General features: G+C 39.4%; 4 protein-coding genes across 4 annotated transcripts; 1 reads left to right on the top strand and 3 right to left on the bottom strand.

Annotated features, from left to right (window-relative positions):
- Positions 1-19: 19 nt before the first annotated feature.
- LOC109165195 lies at positions 20-9,799 on the bottom strand. The gene is made up of 7 exons (XM_019313856.1): positions 9,609-9,799; positions 9,323-9,569; positions 8,455-8,792; positions 4,500-4,821; positions 3,759-3,857; positions 2,587-2,764; positions 20-936 (listed from the first exon to the last, which is right to left on the bottom strand). The coding sequence occupies exons 1-7, from the start codon at positions 9,764-9,766 to the stop codon at positions 35-37; spliced, it is 2,244 nt and encodes a 747-aa protein (XP_019169401.1). The 5' UTR covers positions 9,767-9,799; the 3' UTR covers positions 20-34.
- A 448-nt stretch (positions 9,800-10,247) lies between these two features.
- Positions 10,248-11,418, top strand: LOC109165198. The gene has a single exon (XM_019313861.1). The coding sequence runs from the start codon at positions 10,368-10,370 to the stop codon at positions 11,040-11,042; it is 675 nt and encodes a 224-aa protein (XP_019169406.1). The 5' UTR covers positions 10,248-10,367; the 3' UTR covers positions 11,043-11,418.
- A 2,296-nt stretch (positions 11,419-13,714) lies between these two features.
- Positions 13,715-14,155, bottom strand: LOC109164715. Its single transcript, XM_019313263.1, has one exon. It carries the CDS (start codon positions 14,153-14,155, stop codon positions 13,715-13,717), a length of 441 nt encoding a protein of 146 aa, XP_019168808.1.
- A 48-nt stretch (positions 14,156-14,203) lies between these two features.
- LOC109164714 lies at positions 14,204-17,076 on the bottom strand. The gene is made up of 6 exons (XM_019313262.1): positions 16,788-17,076; positions 16,383-16,579; positions 15,834-16,021; positions 15,481-15,724; positions 14,684-15,331; positions 14,204-14,464 (listed from the first exon to the last, which is right to left on the bottom strand). The coding sequence occupies exons 1-6, from the start codon at positions 17,074-17,076 to the stop codon at positions 14,204-14,206; spliced, it is 1,827 nt and encodes a 608-aa protein (XP_019168807.1).
- Positions 17,077-17,955: the final 879 nt, after the last annotated feature.

The following is a 17,955-nucleotide window of genomic DNA, read 5'->3' as shown; positions in this document are numbered from 1 at the left end:
GAGAAAACTTCAAATGCCTTGTGAGTGTAGCACTTTAGGAGGGCCAAAGGAACCCCCCATATAAAGCTAACAAAGATAACAGCTTCACTGCTGTTTCAAAAGGAGATCTTTGCAGAATAACTTCTAAGAATGAATCAGTGGTTGCTGCATGATCTACCCGAATTACTTTTCCACCTCTTGTCACCAAACATAACAACTGTTTGTTATTAACATCTTTCAACAACCAACCAACAAGAGAACCAAGCGAAGGAGCAAATACAATGTCCCAGTGTGACCACAAGCTTAGATCTGTCAGCATTGGAGCATTGAGCAAAACTTTTATAGCATCTTTGGATGTTAACATACTATGAAAACCAGCTTCACTTCCTATATTAATTTCCAAGCCAGATGTTTCTGAGATATTTCTCCCACTTTTACTAAATGCATCAGTTTTCAACAAAGTTTCAGAAAATATTACACACTTCGAGCTCATATCAGCTTTCTCCTTTGTAATATCATCAAATACTACCAATGAATCACTCTGTACCAACTGAAAACATACTAAAGGAAATTGTCTAGCTAGCAACTCTGAAACCTTTTTCATGTTTAACTTTTCATTGTCCAATAACCGATGCAAAGCCTGTGACAGTAAAACATCCAACTGAAGCTCAAGCATTGAGGCCTTCAAAGGAATATTCTCAGAAGTATCACCTCTCAAGCTCTTTCGCAAAGCATGTACAGAAAGATGCATGTGTTTTTCCATGAATGACCATATATCCCCATAACCAAGTGACTCAAATCCCTTAGGAGAGAACTGCTCCGACAGCCAAGATTCAAGCTTACAGAGTTTCCTCGGGATAATGAACTTATCTGTGCATAAACTAGTGGAGTAAAATCTGTCATTCTCAATCTCTAGATATGCAGAAATTTTGCTCACAATGTCCTCAACTGAGACACCTGTAGAAACTTACAAGATTTTGAGTAAAGTGAGATCTGCAGATCAACAATCAAAAAAAATTTATAGGAGTTTGAGAGGTTTTTTAGAGCACCAAATTAAAAAGCTTTAGATTGATCAAACAGAAGTTCACCAGAATCTGGGAAAAAATAAATAAATAAATAAAACATAACCAACTATTTTTGTCAAGCACCCCCCAAAAGAAATCAAAAATTTTTATAGGAGTTTGAGAGATTTTAGAGCGTCAAAGTTGACCAGAATCTGGGAAAAAAAATAAATAAATAAAACATAACCAACTATTTTAGAGCGTCAAATTACAAATTTTACTGTGATCAAACAAAAGTTCACCAGAATGTTGGAAAATAAATAAGCATAACTATGAGAAGAAGAAGAAGTATTTATTGCTAGAAAGAAAGGATTTCAAAGAATGTGTTTCTCCTTTTTCTGTGTGTTCTTCACTGCTACAACATAGATCTATATATACACAATAGGGGACAGTTCTACAGCCTCTTCACTTCCTATGTCTATTCATTTCTATGCTTGTCCATCCCCATGACTATTCATTTCTAACACTCCCCCTCAAACTGGAGCATAGATATTAATCATGCCCAGCTTGTTACAAATATATTCAACCCTGTCCTTGTTGAGCCCTTTGGTGAACAAATCAGCTAGTTGATCGCCATAGAAATTAAGCCTTGTTGAATCTTTTCACGCACAAAATGACAATCTACCTCAATATGCTTGGTACGTTCATGGAACACTTGATTATTTGAAATGTGTATAGCTGCTTGATTATCACACCATAAAACGTATGGGCTTCATCACTTCCACACCAACCTCCTTCAACATATTGTGTACCCAAGTTATCTCACATGTCACATGAGCCATCGCCCTATAGATTCTGCACTGGACCGAGCCACAATAGTATTTTTCTTGCTTTTCCAAGAAACCAAATTACCTCCTACTAACACACTATACCCTGTTGTAGACCTCCTGTCGCTCAACAAACCTGCCCAATCAGCATCTAAATGCCTCAACTCTCATATGTCCACGATTAGCATATAAAATGCCTTTACTGGGCGCATTCTTGAGATACTTTACAATTCGAACTGCTGCCTCTCAATGAGTTCGCGTAGGTACTTGCATGAATTGACTTACCACACTGACTGGAAAAGCAATATCCGGACGCGTAATGGTGAGATAGTTCAACTTTCCCACCAACTTCCTATATCTCTCTAGAGAGTCAAAGGCCCCCCCTCACCAGCCACAAGTCTAACACCCTGCTCCATAGGGGTCTCGCATGGTTTTGTATTAAAAAGAAAAATGTAACCCTATAAAAAAATCAACCAAGTATCAATTTGCTCTAAATGAAATTATGCTCCAATTACTGCCCGATTTTGAAACTTCATTTAGGGCTTGCTTTGCTCAGCTTGAGCTTCTCAAAAAATTTTAGAAGCCTCAACTTACTTTGGAGCTCTTGAAAACAAGGCTTTACCTCTTATCTGGCATTAAAAGCTTTTCTACGTAGCCCAACTGCTTTTTGGAGTACGTAAGCTCCGTAATAAGTTAGGCCCAACAATCATTTAATGTAAGAACTCAGAGAAATATAAAACACACAAAGGAGAATAAAAGATCAGCAAAATTTGACTCACCATGTTCAGGTGCCAAAAGTTTTGGAGAAAGACTGGATACTTTCCTTCTAGGTGATTCAACATCAATGGATATAAAACCAGAACAATTCTCAGAAACTGTGTTTGCTACATCAAGTTGGCTGAAACTTTGGAAGGTATCATAGATGCTATCCCATATTCCATTTTTAATAGATGTTACCTATCACAAACACATGAAATTCGATGAGTCAACTGCCTAAACATACAAAAGATGTTAATACAACACAAAATAATCCCCCGAGAAGGATCTAAAGTTATGATAGCTTGATAGGATAGTACCAATCACCGAATCATATGAATAAGGATAAAACTGATGTAAGTCAAGACACCCACCAAGAAGTTTGTTATTTTAATTAAGGATAACATGATGGCATACCCGAAGTGATAAAAGTTTCCCTATGCATGACCATGTTTCTTCTCTCTTTTGGTTTACAATCTTTCAGATTCATTAATTTGAGGACAAAACTATATTACGTACATTAGAATGTGAGATAAAGTTTTCCAATTACTGAATTTTGTTCATGTAGACCTGCTTTCCCTATTGTCCAAGCATGTGTCAATAATTTACCCTTAACTAAACCAGTATAAACCAAATACTTAAAACAAAAAAAACAAAAAAAAAAACAAAAAAAAAAAAACAAAAAACAAAAAAAAAAATGATGTTTATATGCATTCCCCTGCATTTTGGTCCAACAAAATGTGAGTTTTTAACATTGTTTTACAAAATTTTTGTTATTCTTGTTAACTAACATTATTATACAACCATAAGGACACATTAGGTCTTCAAACTTAATAGATATTGAGCAAATAACTTGATGTTCGTATATGGAATATGTATGATATCTATCGTGATTTGAGATAATTTGATGGGTTCTCAGATGTTAGCTAGAACAAAGATGAAATGCATCCAAAACCAATACAATGATATCACTATCAGACATTATATGGAAATAGTCAACCACTAATAAACTCCACAATTTTCTAATTAATGATCATTCTAAAAGAAATTACAAAATGTTGATTGCAGAAGATCATAGAAATACTTAAGAAGAAGATATACTCCAGTGCATATGAATTTACTTTCTGAGGTATCTCTGAATCATTATTTACTCCTTAATTCATCATGTGAAAGTTAATGCTTCCAATAAACTTACAGCAATATGAACCAAGCCAACAAATGGGTCTGAGGAAAACAATTTGCTTGCTTTTGTTCTCTTCATTATCCCATAAAATTGAATCATCTTCTCAAACACCTAAAACAATAATAATAAACCAGAATCAGCATTTTATAGAAATAACTAACATCTTAAAAGAGAAGTAGACCAATAACAACATAGTGATTATATATAGCAGAGACTTGTACATTGTGGAGACAGGAGAAATTAATACACGATTCCTTAGTTATTAGGAAACGATCATGCATGCAATCTTCACAAGCACACCTCTAAATCAGAAAATGAAAACAAGGGAATGGAAGAAGCAGAAACACAATTGCACCCAATCATCTATTGCCCCAATCCCCACAAACCCACCACCCAAATTGATATCATGCATCTAACGGGATATATCTGATGCATAGGACATGATTATAGATTTATAGAGGATCACCCCTTCACTTGTAGAAAATGGTAAAATCAAGGCACTCAGCTTCAACAGACTTCTGGAATTAGTGGATTAAGTGATTAACACATCAACATGTACTATACTGCACAGAAGCTACATAGCCACCTCAACCACCATCATCTTAGCTTAAATATTCTCTTATGCCTGCTTCAAGTAGAAGCCTATAGCCAACAACTGACAGCCCAATATTTGACCCAGAAAGCTTATGAAAGAGTAAAGGTATAAGGGCTTTGAATCTTCTTATAACATAATGAAATAAGTGTCTTCCATACCTCATACACATTGTTTGCTTGACATGTCTCCTTCCAAGTGGTAATGAACATCTTCATTGAATCACTGCTATATGAGCTAAGCTTCACTAGGCTTTTATTCTTTTTGCCAGAACTTTCTGTCTGCTCTTTCCTACTGAATGGTGTTTGGATCCTTTTTGTTTTGCACACTTTTTGAGGTGAAGTAACAGGACTCTGAATATTACTATACTTTCTCTTTCTTTCGGATCGTTTACTACTCTTGCTACATCCCAGCCGTTTAATTTCTTCAGCAACGGTGGTGATTTCTAACTGCCATGCTTGTCGGATTAATGTGATATGCATCCTGAAAATAAAATCAGAGAGAAAGAAACAAGAATTTAATATTTGAGGAACAAATTTGCGCGAGTATAATTGATTCCAAATAAGCATAATTATGAACAATTAGTCTTTACATTGCAATTAGTCAACAGAAAATTATCAAACTTCTTTACCAGAAACATAAAAATAAATTACATATTGTACAGCTGCAATGACAATGGGGACAACAACTTGACTGCTTAAAATTGGCACGCCCATAAGAAAACAGCAAGCACATTAGCAATATTCAATTGTTAACCTAGAAAAATTACATTGTGTTTTTCCATCTATGGCATGGTTATAAGGCGGACTTCCTAGCCAAGATGCCACCGACTACCTAGGCGATGAGTATTAAATATATATATATATATATATATATATATATATATATATATATATATATATATATATATATATATATATTGAAAATATCTTGTCTTGGGCAGTCTTTTTGCAGCCCTATTTACTTCAAGTTGTCTTTAGTAGATGAATAGTTTTTCCTAGAATAATGAGAAGTCTAGTATTTATTGTATATTGAAAATATCTTGTCTTGGGCAGGCTTTTTGCAGCCCTATTTACTTCAAGTTGTCTTTAGTAGATGAATAGTTTTTCCTAGAATAATGAGAAGTCTAGTATTTATTGTATTTATTGTGCATCTTTCCAATCTTAAAAAGAATGTAGAACGTATGTAATGAGGTGTTTATGCATTAAGCTGTACAAATGAATATGTTGTACATAGGTGCCTATATATACAAACTTATAGTAGGACTCCCCTCAAGTTGGAGCATAGATGTCAAACATGCCCAACTTGTTACATATATATAGAACCCGACTCCTACTAAGCCCTTTTGCGAATATGTCAGCCAATTGATCACCGCTCCGGATGTGCGCAATAGATATTAGTCCTTGTTCCACTTTCTCCGGTATAAAATGGCAGTCAACCTCAATATGCTTCGTCCGCTCGTGGAAAACCGGATTATTCGCGATGTGTATGGCGGCACAATTATCACACCCCAAATCTATTGGTAACTTCACTTCCATACCCACTTCTTTTAGAATATTATGCACCCAGACTATTTCACTAGTCACATGAGCCATAGCCCCTGTATTCAGACTATGCACTTGAACGCGATACTACATTCTGCTTCTTACTCTTCCATGAGACCAAGTTGCCTCCCACAAACACACAATAGCCTGTCATAGATCTTCTGTCACTAGGTGACCCAGCCCAATCTACATCAGAGAACGCCTCAACACGCATATACCCGTGGTCAGCGTAAAGAACCCCTTTTCCAGGAGCACCCTTCAGATACTTCACAATTCGAATAACCGCTTCCCAATGAGTTTGTGTAGGTGCACTCATGAATTGACTAACCACACTCACTGGAAACGCAATATCTAGACGGGTAATCGTGAGGTAATTCAACTTTCCTACTAACCTCATGTACCTCTCCAGATCTTCAAACGACTCCCCCTCACCTGACAACAACTTCACACCCTGTTCCATGGGCGTATCACACAGCTTTGATCCAAGTAACCCCGTGTCACCGAGCAGGTCTAACACGAAATTGAGTCAAAATTGGAAAGTTAAAGACTTAATTGGTTGAAATCAATAGTCGATGACCAATTTGTGAATTTAGCTATAGTTAAGGAACTATTTTGGGTATTTACTCTTTTAATAGTTATATACCAAAAAAATTATTTTTATTTTTTTTCTATTTATCTATCTATAAAAACAAATAAAATAAAATTAAAAATATATAAAACACTATTTTTTATATAAAAATATAAAAAACAAATATTTTTTTATATTTAAAAAATACAAAACAAAACCAAAGGAACTCTCTAGTTTCCGCACTAGAAACCAGAGAGTTTCCACGGCCGGAAACCAGACTAGTTTCCGGTTGAGGAAACCATAGGTTCCTCTGGTTTCCGCACCAGCTGCAAAAAACTGAGTAGAGGAACTCTCTGCGGAAACAAGCCTGGTTTCTGCAGTTACCAGATGAATGGCGACTTGGCGGAAGTCATTTTCTGCCAAAATACCTACATTTTCCCAGTCAACGGAAAACCGTTGATTGGATTTTCCTATTGCATCCAAACACAGAAAACTCGGAAAACATTTTCCAGAAACCATTTTACAAGTTTCCAAACGGACCCTAAGACTCTAAGAGGAAATAAAAGGATTTTTTTTATGATAAAAAAAAAAAAAAAAAAAAAAAAAAAAAAAAAACTTTAAGGGCTCACTTTATTGTCAAAAGGAGAGGTTTGAAGGTGTAGGGGTAAGGAAGTTAATGGGCTTATAGTCATGTAATTAAGTGAAGCACTCATAAATACAATTAAAAATATTCCTCAACTTCAGAACCAGGAAACAAGCCAAGAAAGAGAAGTCTGCTCTAGGGCTCCCAAGGTCACATAAAAGATGAAATTTTGACGTGAGGGTATATAATTCAAAAACACTAGGGGGGCGTTTACTAACAGGAAATTTTCAAGAATTTCCGAAAATTGAAAACTGAAAACAGGGTCAAGTGTTTACTATATTCTTTTCCTATTTTCAAAACTGAGAAATATTCTCCATTTAAGAGAAAATCTGAGACACACTAAAAATGTGTTTTCTATTTAGAAAACACACGGTTGAACAGTAACCACTAAAGCATCGAATCCTAGCCGCAACAAATTACTTCCTCACTTTTCTTCTTTCTTCGTCAATCTTCTACAGCCTTTTTTTCTTCTTCCCATCTTACTGCTTCAATTCTTTCTTTCTTCGTCAGTTTTCCCAACCTCTTTTTCTTCTTCCCATTCACTCCTTCAATTGTTTCCTTCTTCATCAGTCTTCCCCATCATCTTTTTCTTCTTCCCATCTCACTCAGAGAATGGAGGTGGGTTGGCAACGCTAGTCCGGCGACTTCATCTACAGTGCGACACTCCGAGGAACTCCTTCGGCTCCTGCATAACTCAGCCATCGATATCTCAAATCTAAAAAATCATCTGTTGGATCTGTTGAAATGGTATCTAGTTGTGGGTTAGCTGTGGATCTGAAGTGTTGATTAGCTTAAAATATAGTCTTTGGATCTGCAATTTATTCTTTAAATTGCAGATAAAAGGCTTGGTTCAGTTAGTTGTGCATATCTGTTAGATAGTGGCATTCCATTGCTTTTTTTTTTTTTTTTTTTTTTTTGCATTATATTGGATTTCTTTAAATATTTTATTTAATTGTTAATGATAGAGTTGATTAATTAAGTTAATGTACTCTGGACTCATAGACTCCTAGTTAAGTAAATAACAGAGATTTTTATTTTATTTTCATAGCAAGTTTTTGAATAATAATAATAATAATAATAATAATAATAGTAAATTTAGTAAGTGGAGAATGAATTTTGAAAATAAGAATTGGTAAACAAGTTTTTAATTCCAGTTTTCGAAAACAAGAATATAAAACAGAGAATTGAAAACAGAGAATTTTCGAAAATAGAGAACAGAAAACAGAAAACAATTTTCTGTTAGTAAACGGGCCCTAGTTGTCTCACTATAACAATGGTAAAGTAACTTAAACCACAATAGCATCTGTTGATCTACCAATATAAATCACCAAACATTCATTTAAAAGAAAAGGAGCACATACCCCAAGCTTTGAATTCGCACACCAAGCTTTTCCTTGGTTGTTACAAATTTCTTCTTTGCAATAAAATCCAAAAGCTCCTCAATTTCTACATATCTTTGTTTATTGATATCCATGAACTCAGAAAGCAATGACACTATCTCTTCACTTGTTATTCTGTACACTTCTGTGGCATCAGCACTGAGAGAAAAATAATGTATAATTAATGGGTGTTTCACCAAAGGCCCCAATTCCAGATCTTCAAACCTCTCAACCCCCTCTGTATTGCATATTGCAATTTCCAAATCATGCAATGTTGTAATTCTTCGAGCACCAACAAAGCAGTGAATGAAAGCATTAATCTACAAAAAAAAAAATAAATAAAAAAAAAAAAGATATAAGAAAAGTTTTGAGAGGTCTACAAGATTCCTATTTGCATATGAATGTAGAAAAACAAGGAGACACTATAGGTATGCCCCTCAAACTTTGGAGCAATTGAATTTTCTTATATTCCCATGAATCTTAATTGATCCATTTTATCCAATCAACTTTAGTGTGTGCCCCAATACACTTACAGGTGAAGGACTACCGCTTAAGAGGTGCACAAAATTATACAACCTGGCTAATCACAAAGTTAATTGCCCGTTGAACTTGATAATAAAGAAATAAATCAAAATTGAAAAGTATTCAAACAAATGAACAAGTTCCCCAAAGTAAATGATATATTATACAAAATTACTATTAAATGCAACACATGAGTTAATTTATAGTTTTCATTACTATGATCTGCAATGGTCATGTCATGAGTTAATTTATAGTTTTCATTAAATGCAAAACTTGGGGAACACATCAAATTCAACCAACGATTAATACAACCAATAGTCATTCGAACCTTTCCTTCGGTGAGCATAAGGCGGTGAAGAGAGGGCACTTGCTGCACTTGGAAACCCAAAGAGTCCCAGGTGTCAGCCTGAAGTATTACAAGAGCTGCTTGAGACGCTTTCCATGCTGACACAACCTCTCCAGTTGCCAGAATTTCGCGGTGAGCCTTCAGCACTACCTTATCGATCCTCTCCACGACTGCCATCGGCCTCGAAAGCTGAGCCTGGAACTGAAAGTTATGATTCTGATGTTGTAAAGGATTAGGGAAGGCATTGGGACTCTGCGAATAGTGTAGATTAGGGTTTGGATTAAAGTTGGCGCCTGTTGAGGGCGGCGTACGGCCACCTCCGCGCGACGGCTGTCCGTACTTGTTCAGAGGCTTTTGAAATTTGAAGTCGCGTTTTATATCATCATGATGATGACGACGACTTCTGGCCGGTTCACGTCGGCTCATTATTAGGGATTATTACCCGATTGCCGATTGGTTTAATCAATTACGCTACTACGCTATTGTAATTTTGGTGTATCCTTGTGTCAATCTTGTGTAATCATACAATCATATATGCAGAATAATACAGAGTAGGGGAAAGAGGAAGAAAAGAAGATCCTGAAAAAAACCCACTTTCTTAGACCATTTCCAACCTAAAACACTAACATCATGTTTGATTCGCGGAATGAATTTTGAGGGAATATGATTACTATTACACAGGAAATATAATAGGTAAGGAACAAAACAAAAATTGTATTCTATTATTTAGTTCGGTGAAAAAATAAACTTTAGGAATGTTATTCGAATGTTTGATTAATTTAAGGAATATATAAATGAAATATATGTATAAAAGACATAATTATTCTTATACGAAATATATTATTATAATTATTTATTTATTTATTTATTTATTATTACATCAGATTTATAAAAAATATTATGGAGTATTCAATATCAATTACAACTCTCCCAAGCCTTGTGATCTATGTATTCTCACCAGAAGCCATCGGCAATATGAATCGGTGGACTCCGGCCGGCAATCTGAATCGGTGGAAATCTCCGCCTCATGGAGGCGAACACAAGAAGTGGTGGAAGATCGCCTGAAGCAGCAGAAGAAATCCTCCAGAATGTCAGGCGTCTACTAGGGTTTTTGCGTCGCGAAGGATATGTCTTTTCCGGCGAGGCAATACGCTATTTCCGGGATGGTAAACCACTCCATCTCGTGCCTTCGTTCGTCCAGCGCCAGTCCATCGCCATCAAAATCGAGAGGATCGGACGCCATTGTCGCAAAGTTGCGATCGCGAAGCAGTTTCGTCTTCGACAGCGCCGGAGGCCACCTACGCCGGCAATGGACAGCCACACCTCTCTGGGGCCTCCGCGGGGACTTAAAGAAGCGATTGCAATGCTCAGATTGCCAATCGGGCGTCGGTGGAGCACCCCCGCGATTGCGATCGCCATGCTCAGATTGCAACGGGACTGCGAAGAGTGGGGTAGGTGTGGCGTCGATGGGTGTGATGAGGCTGGAGCTGGTGATGAAGTCGATTGTGCGGTGGTTATGGCTGGTGTGTTAGGTATTTACGGATTGATTATCGCTGTGATCATCAGTACCAAGATCAACCCCAAGACCAAATCGTACTTTCTCTTTGATGGCTATGCTCACCTTTCCTCTGGTATTGCTTGTGGCCTTGCTGGCCTTTCTACCAGTATGGCAATCAACATTGTGGGAGACGCCGGTGGTTGAGTATGCTGTTGTGACGGAGTCTTCCTCGTCAGTGGAAGTTGCTGGTGGCGGAGGCTTGCTGGTGATCCAGTAATGGCGCCGGGTGGTCTCAGACTTAGTGCTGGCCCTTACATGGTTTGGAGACTCCAGCCAATGTAGTGGTGGTGCCGGGGAGTCAACAATTTCGACCTAATTTTGACCGTTTGGAGAAAGAATGCGAAGCATTGATAGAGATGCAAAAGACCGAGAGACAGAGAGGAAGGGTAAAATTAGAAATAAAATATAAAATCTATTCCTGAGAACTCAGGAATAGGTTAATACCGGGGGCCCTAGTAATAGCTATTTCCCTTGCAGGGGGAATAAGCCATTCCCAGGAATATTGTTCATGGGAATAAAAAATTTTACTGAACAAAGGAATATGCTTATTATTAGAAATTTTATTCCATTTCAGACCTATTCCGTGAACCAAACGTGCCATAAATTCTACACTAAATTTTACACCAAAATGAATATTTCATATTAGAGTTAATTCCAACAAAGGTCCTCCAACTATAGTGATTTTCCAGATTTGGTCCTCGTCTTTTAATTTGGACAAATTTGACACTTGACTATCAAATTTTTTCCACCATTGGTCCTTCCGTCACTTTTTAGGGGTAAAATTGTATTTTCATTGACTGGGTGTCTTCTTCCTCACCAAAGCCAGAACAACACGACAATACTTCAAGAAAATTGCATAGACTCCCCAGGCAGCCTAGTGGTGTACAATTCGTTGGCCTTGCCAGTGATCAATAACTTGACGATGATATGAATGGAGAGTTTCAACAGACATTGCATGCAGTCGATGGCGTTGCTACTCCTCAAACTCCAGTCGACTACGCGACTTGGAGTCGCGGGCGCGGACGGTGGGTGGCAGCAAGGCGAGGCAATGACGACATAGCTGGTTTTCCGGCGGAATTGGTGTCGGCGACGGCAGTGGTTTGGCTGAGAGAGAAGGCAGAGGGATGAGATCTGGGTCTCGGAAAATGGTGGTGAACGGCGGTGCTTCCCGCCGTCGGCTCGACCGGCAACCTCCCTCTCTCTCTCCATTCGGCGTCTCTCTCCCTCTCTCTCTCGTTTGTCTGCAGATAAATGGAAATGAAGGTAATTGCTAGGGTTATGGGTAATTAAAAATGGAGAACATGAAGCCTTTAAGAGATATGGGCAGGATGGAATTCCCGGAGGAACGGAGAACGGAAAGGCGGGAAGGTTTGAGAGAGTAGGAAGAGGAAAATGAGGGGGTTAAGGAACGAAAATGGAGGGAAGTCCTGGAAACCGCTGCCATGTTCAATATTTGGGCGAGTTTGTTTTCCACTTTGGGAATATAAATAAATATTTGAGAGCGGCGGCAGCGGGTGGAGAAATAAGGGCAGACAACTCGAATAAGGCAGGAAAATTACAGTGTGGCTTCTAAAATCTAAATGAACTTCAATTTCATTCCATTTATGGCTTCACCTGGAGCAAAGAGAAACTACAGGCCTTTACATCTACAATTGGCTGGGTTGTTTTCATTAGGATTTTGGACAGACTCACTTGAGAAGACAACCAAGCACTGAAAAGACGATTTTGCCCATAAAATTAACGTCTAAATAACGCTGAGATAACGGAAGGACCATGGTGGAAATATTTTGATAGTCAAGTGTCAAATTTGTCCAAATTAAAAGACGATGACTAAATGTGGAAAATCATTATAGTCGAAGGACCCTTGCTGGAATTAACTCTTTCATATTATTACACCAAATTATTTTCATCTCCAACCCATTTACACCAAATTTTATTTCATCTCCAATCTATTTACACCAAATTCTATTCATACACTAAAATAATTTGTGTTCTTATAATTTATTTTATAGTCGATATTGATCTCGTTTTAAACTTCTCAATGAGATCTTAAAACCTAAAAATTATTTTCATCTCCAACCCATTTACACCAAATTTTATTCCATCTCCAATCCATTTACACCAAATTCTGTTTATACACTAAAATAATTTATGTTCTTATAGTTTATTTTCTGTCGATATTGATCTCGTTTTAAACTTCTCAATGAGATCTTAAAACCTAACTCTATTACATTGTAGTATCTGTTCTCGTTTTAAACTTCTCAATGAGATCTTACAACCTAACGCTATTACATTGTAGTATCTGTTCTCGTTTTAAACTTCTCAATGAGATCTCATGACCTCCCATATGGAAGAGTCACTACATGCCATCTGAGCACAAGGTGCTTGGCTTATTTGTAATAATATAAATTTTAAAAAGAAACAATTAGCAAAAAGAATTTAAAAAGTTCCACACCAAAATGGTAAAAATAAATTGGGTTACACCATATTTGGTGTAACACTATTCACTTACACCATTTTGGTATACAATTTGGTATCTTCATTGGAGTAATGTTGTACCAAATTTTTACATCAAAATAGTGGTTTGGTGCCTTCATGGGAGATGGCCTTAATATCTCATTGAATATATATATATATATATATATATATATATATGTGTGTGAATAGTGTTGTACCAAATTTTTACATCAAAATAGTGGTTTGGTGCCTTCATGGGAGATGGCCTTAATATCTCATTGAATATATATATATATATATATATATATATATATATATATATATACAATTTTTTGAAAAACCAAAACTTTTCCATAAAATCAACGAGAAATTCTGTTACACAGGGAACCACTCAGAAAACGTGAAATACAGTCAAAGAACTCAAGTCTATCCTCCCCTATGTAACTAAGAGCTTTTTTGGCCAATAAATGAGCCATCCCATTGTCCCGACGCTGAACGAAACGGAAAGCGACCATAGGCAATTCATGAAGCAGCTCGCGGATCTCTTGAATGATAGAACCAAAAGGTGAGATATTTTCGTTCATCGCTACTGCTCGTGTCACCACCTGTGCATCCGTCTCCAAGACCACTCTCCCCCATCCCCTTTCCTTTATCCAACTCAAAGCTTCCTTAGCTCCCACCGCTTCAGCCTCTCGAACCATATACAGACCCCACTTGGCAAACATCACCACCCCCATCACCCTTCCATCCCAATAAAAAACGCACCACCCAAAACCCATGCGGTTATGCTCATGGTCCATTGCTACATCAATTCTTACCTTTACATCTCCAGGGGTCATACAATCATCTTAGATAGTGTGATGATCCGACACAGTTGGGAGCATCCCACCCATGTCAATCCCATTGTTCTGCCGCCAGCAATCCGCATACATAATTGCGTGATGCACCAAGTTCGCCGGTTCCAAGACCATACCCTTCCAGAGCTTTTTATTTCGTGCCTCCCATATTGCCCATGTGACCATCACAACACGCTCCAGCAGCTCCTTCGATGGAAGGCGCCACATCTCATCCATCCACTCATCAATAGAACCCACATGTCGTAGCAACCACTGATCATTCAAAACGAGCCAGCATTTATGAGCAAAATCGCAATTAGCAAACACATGAACAATATTCTCATTTGCTCTACCACACAGCCCACAAACGGGATCACATGGAACACGTTTTACCAATAAAGCATCCGTGGTGGGCAACCGCAAAGTACACAAATTTCAGAAAAAACATTTGACTTTTGGTGGGATTTTTAAATGCCATAATCCCCTCCATACCACCTCCACCCCATACCCCAATTCGCCAGTAGCGACTCTATAGCCACTCCTAACCGAATATAGCCCATTCATCTCTTTATACCAATACAAAGAGTCCCGAACCCCCGCGGATGGAATAGGCACACTCATAATCTTTTTCACATCCCGCTCACAGAAAATGTCTCTCACCACCCCTAAGTGCCACTGGCTGGTATTCACACACATGAGGGATCTCACGAAAGGATTCTCTAAATAGTGTTGTATCGGGGTTTCAATACACGGGTTTAGCTCGTCCGGAAGCCACGGATCCCCCCAAACTCTAATCGATTCTCCATTCCCCACTCTCCACCTCAACCCCTTTTCCAACACAGTTTGCGATTCCCAAATACTGGACCAGACAAAGGATGGATTAGACCCCCTCTTCGCCTCAAGGAAAGAGCAATTAGGAAAATATCTTGCTTTAAACACCTTTGTAACCAAAGCATCGGGCTTAGTAAGAAAATTCCAACCCTGCTTTCCCAACATGGCTAAATTCATCTCACGAACTCTCCGGAAACCCATCCCCCCAAACTTTTTTGGCACACACAAGTCACTCCACTTACTCCACCTTATCCCCCCTCTTTCCCTCCTCTCACAACCCCACCAGAAAGAATTCATAACCTTTTCTATCTCATCGCACAAACCAAGGGGAAGCAGAAACACATTCATAGCATAATTGGGAAAGCTCTGTAGAACTGTTTTCAAAAGGACCTCCTTCCCCCCCCCCCCCCCCCCCTAGATAAGAAACGATTGCCCCATTGCATCACACGAGCCCTCACCCTATCCCGAATAAACCCCAGAACTTCTCGCTTCTTTCTACCAATATACCCTGGCAACCCCAGATATTTGCCTTGCCCCTGCTGTTCATGAATTCCCAACTTCTCACAAACAGCCTCTTTATCCTCCCTATGAACATTTCGGCCAAACATAATAGAAGACTTCCCCAGATTTACTTCTTGGCCACTCGCATCCCCGTACTCCCTCAAAACATCATCCAGGACCCCTGCCTCAAAGTTATTTGCCCTAAAAAAAAAAAAGACAATCATCGGCGAAAAAAAGGTGGGAAATAGCTGGAGCTACTCTTGCCACCCTCATTCCATGTAGAATCCTTTCCTCCTCCCGAGCTCTCAACATAGCACTAAGGCACTCTGCAACCAGAATAAATAAACAAGGTGATAACGGATCCCCCTGTCTTAAACTCCTCCCCGGCTCCACCGGCCCCCACTCCTTCCCTTCCACCAGAATCGAGTAGCGCACAGTAGTGACGCACTCCCTCATCAACCTCACCCAATGCTCAATAAACCCCATTTTCTCAAGAACCTTACACAGGAAGCCCCACTCAACCCGATCATAAGCCTTACTCATATCTATTTTTAGAGCCCCATACCCCCCCTCTCACCAGGTTGGCGTTTCAAACAGTGGGCAGACTCAAAAGCAATAAGGACATTATCAACAATGGACCGACCGGGGATAAAAACACTCTGAGCAGGAGAAACAATAGAATCAAGCACCACACGCAGCCTATTTGCAGCAACTCTATACACAACATTACATAAAGAAATAGGCCGAAACTCAGACATAGACTCGGGGGAATGACATTTGGGAATCAGCATAATATGAGTATCATTTATATTTCAGGCAGAATTCCAAAACTCATAAAAAGACGGCAGAAAGAGACTACCTCGGATCCAATTATAGCCCAGTAGTTCTGGAAAAAAGCCGGCGATAAACCATCAGGTCCGGGGGATTTGTCCGGGTGCATTGCAAACAAAGCCCCTTTTACTTCTTCCGCAGAGACCTCCCGTAGTAACATAGCATTCTGCCCCGCCGATACTCTATTGTCCAGACAATCCAAAATAGACCGGGCATCTCCCTCAACTGATGTAAACAGAGTGGAAAAATATTCAACCATAATTCCCCACATTTGGTGCTCATCTCGCGTAAGTTCCCCCTCAGAATTTCGTAAAGCACATATACAATTTCGCCTCCTCTTCCTATTCATGGCATTATGGAAAAACTTTGAGTTTTTATCCCCCCGCCCCCCTTATACCACCATTCCTTCTGAGCACGAAGGATACTCAGGTACCGACTGTGACAGTTAGCAAACAAACGAGCACACTCCTCATCTCTCCTCCCCCACAGCCTCGCCATCTCCTGTTTGCATAACCGTATCCTCTCTGTTTCCCCTCTATTCTGCCTCTCCCCCCACTGCCACACACCCGAAGCCTATCCCCAATCGCACACCCTTGCAGCCTCCCCCATTCCCTCTCCACCACCTCCTTACATTCTAGATTTCTCCCCCAGCTATTGTCAAACCTAGGTCGTCGATTAAATCTCGGTCTATGCCCAGCATCCACTGATAACAGAAGAGGCATGTGGTCACTCGTGCTCCCCTCCAGAGACCAATCTCTAGTTCATCGACCCCTCTCCCAAGTATACTGACACCCCTCAAAGGGAAAATTTGATAAACCACTCCATCGAACAGCCTCCCCAAATCCCCTTAGAAGCCATCGAGGATGGGGAACCCTACCCCCCTTTTCCCAGCTCCACATCAGATCGTTTAAGTCCCCAAGAAGAACCCAAGGGAGATCGTAAAGAGTGGAAATGTACCTTAGCAAATCCCACGATTCTCGTCTCCGATATCGGTTTGAATTACCGTAGAACCCTGTGGCGCACCAACGGGAATCTCCGCCATCACTGGTAATCACAGCGTCGATGTAGTGATTTGAATATCCCCGCACCTCAACATCTATCCCGGAATTCCATAAGAGGGCCAGCCCTCCACTTTTACCGTTAGCATCCACGACAAAACAATTATCATATTTTAAAGTAACTCGAACCCGCTCCAGCTTTCTAGCATCACTCAAAGTTTCACACAAAAAATAACATTGGGCCTTTTTTGACAAACCAGGCCCACCAAGAACTGAATTGCCAGTGGGTTTTCCAGCCCACGGCAGTTCCAACTTAACAGATTCATTGGGTCGGGTGGGCCTGGGTACCAGGGCCCACCTTACAAGAAAAGTCTTGCTGCTCAATAGTCATAGGACTAGTCCACTTATCTTGACCTGTTTCCTCCACACTTTCTGTTCTCCACCTTTTCGTTTCAGTAACCACTACCCCCTCATTATCTCCCTCATTTAATTCAACATTCATGTCCCCCACCCCACTTGCTCCCTCACTCCCCTTCGTAACGCCCGCCGTTACCGAACCAACTGGCACCACCGGCGTTGGCGGATCCTCCAAGACCAGCCACT

The sequence above is a fragment of the Ipomoea nil genome, unplaced genomic scaffold (assembly GCF_001879475.1).
Source record: "Ipomoea nil cultivar Tokyo-kokei standard unplaced genomic scaffold, Asagao_1.1 scaffold3069, whole genome shotgun sequence".
Lineage (NCBI taxonomy): Eukaryota > Viridiplantae > Streptophyta > Magnoliopsida > Solanales > Convolvulaceae > Ipomoea > Ipomoea nil.
The sequence above is the reverse complement of the archived record's forward strand: the minus strand, read 5'-3'. Positions and strand labels throughout refer to the sequence as shown.

Excerpts from the sequence above, each read along its gene's own strand:
- LOC109165195 (XM_019313856.1), bottom strand. The coding sequence starts at position 9,766 with ATGAGCCGACGTGAACCGGCCAGAAGTCGTCGTCATCATCATGATGAT. Across the intron at positions 8,793-9,322 it reads TTATGCTCACCGAAGGAAAG|ATTAATGCTTTCATTCACTG; the intron begins GTTCGAATGACT and ends TTTTTTTTGTAG. Across the intron at positions 2,765-3,758 it reads TTGGCTTGGTTCATATTGCT|GTAACATCTATTAAAAATGG; the intron begins GTAAGTTTATTG and ends TGTTTGTGATAG.
- LOC109165198 (XM_019313861.1), top strand. The coding sequence starts at position 10,368 with ATGGAGGCGAACACAAGAAGTGGTGGAAGATCGCCTGAAGCAGCAGAA.
- LOC109164715 (XM_019313263.1), bottom strand. The coding sequence starts at position 14,155 with ATGGACCATGAGCATAACCGCATGGGTTTTGGGTGGTGCGTTTTTTAT.
- LOC109164714 (XM_019313262.1), bottom strand. The coding sequence starts at position 17,076 with ATGCCTCTTCTGTTATCAGTGGATGCTGGGCATAGACCGAGATTTAAT. Across the intron at positions 16,022-16,382 it reads GGGCTATAATTGGATCCGAG|GTTCTTGAGAAAATGGGGTT; the intron begins GTAGTCTCTTTC and ends TTCCTGTGTAAG. Across the intron at positions 14,465-14,683 it reads TGGGGTATGGGGTGGAGGTG|TGGTTGCTACGACATGTGGG; the intron begins GTATGGAGGGGA and ends TTGAATGATCAG.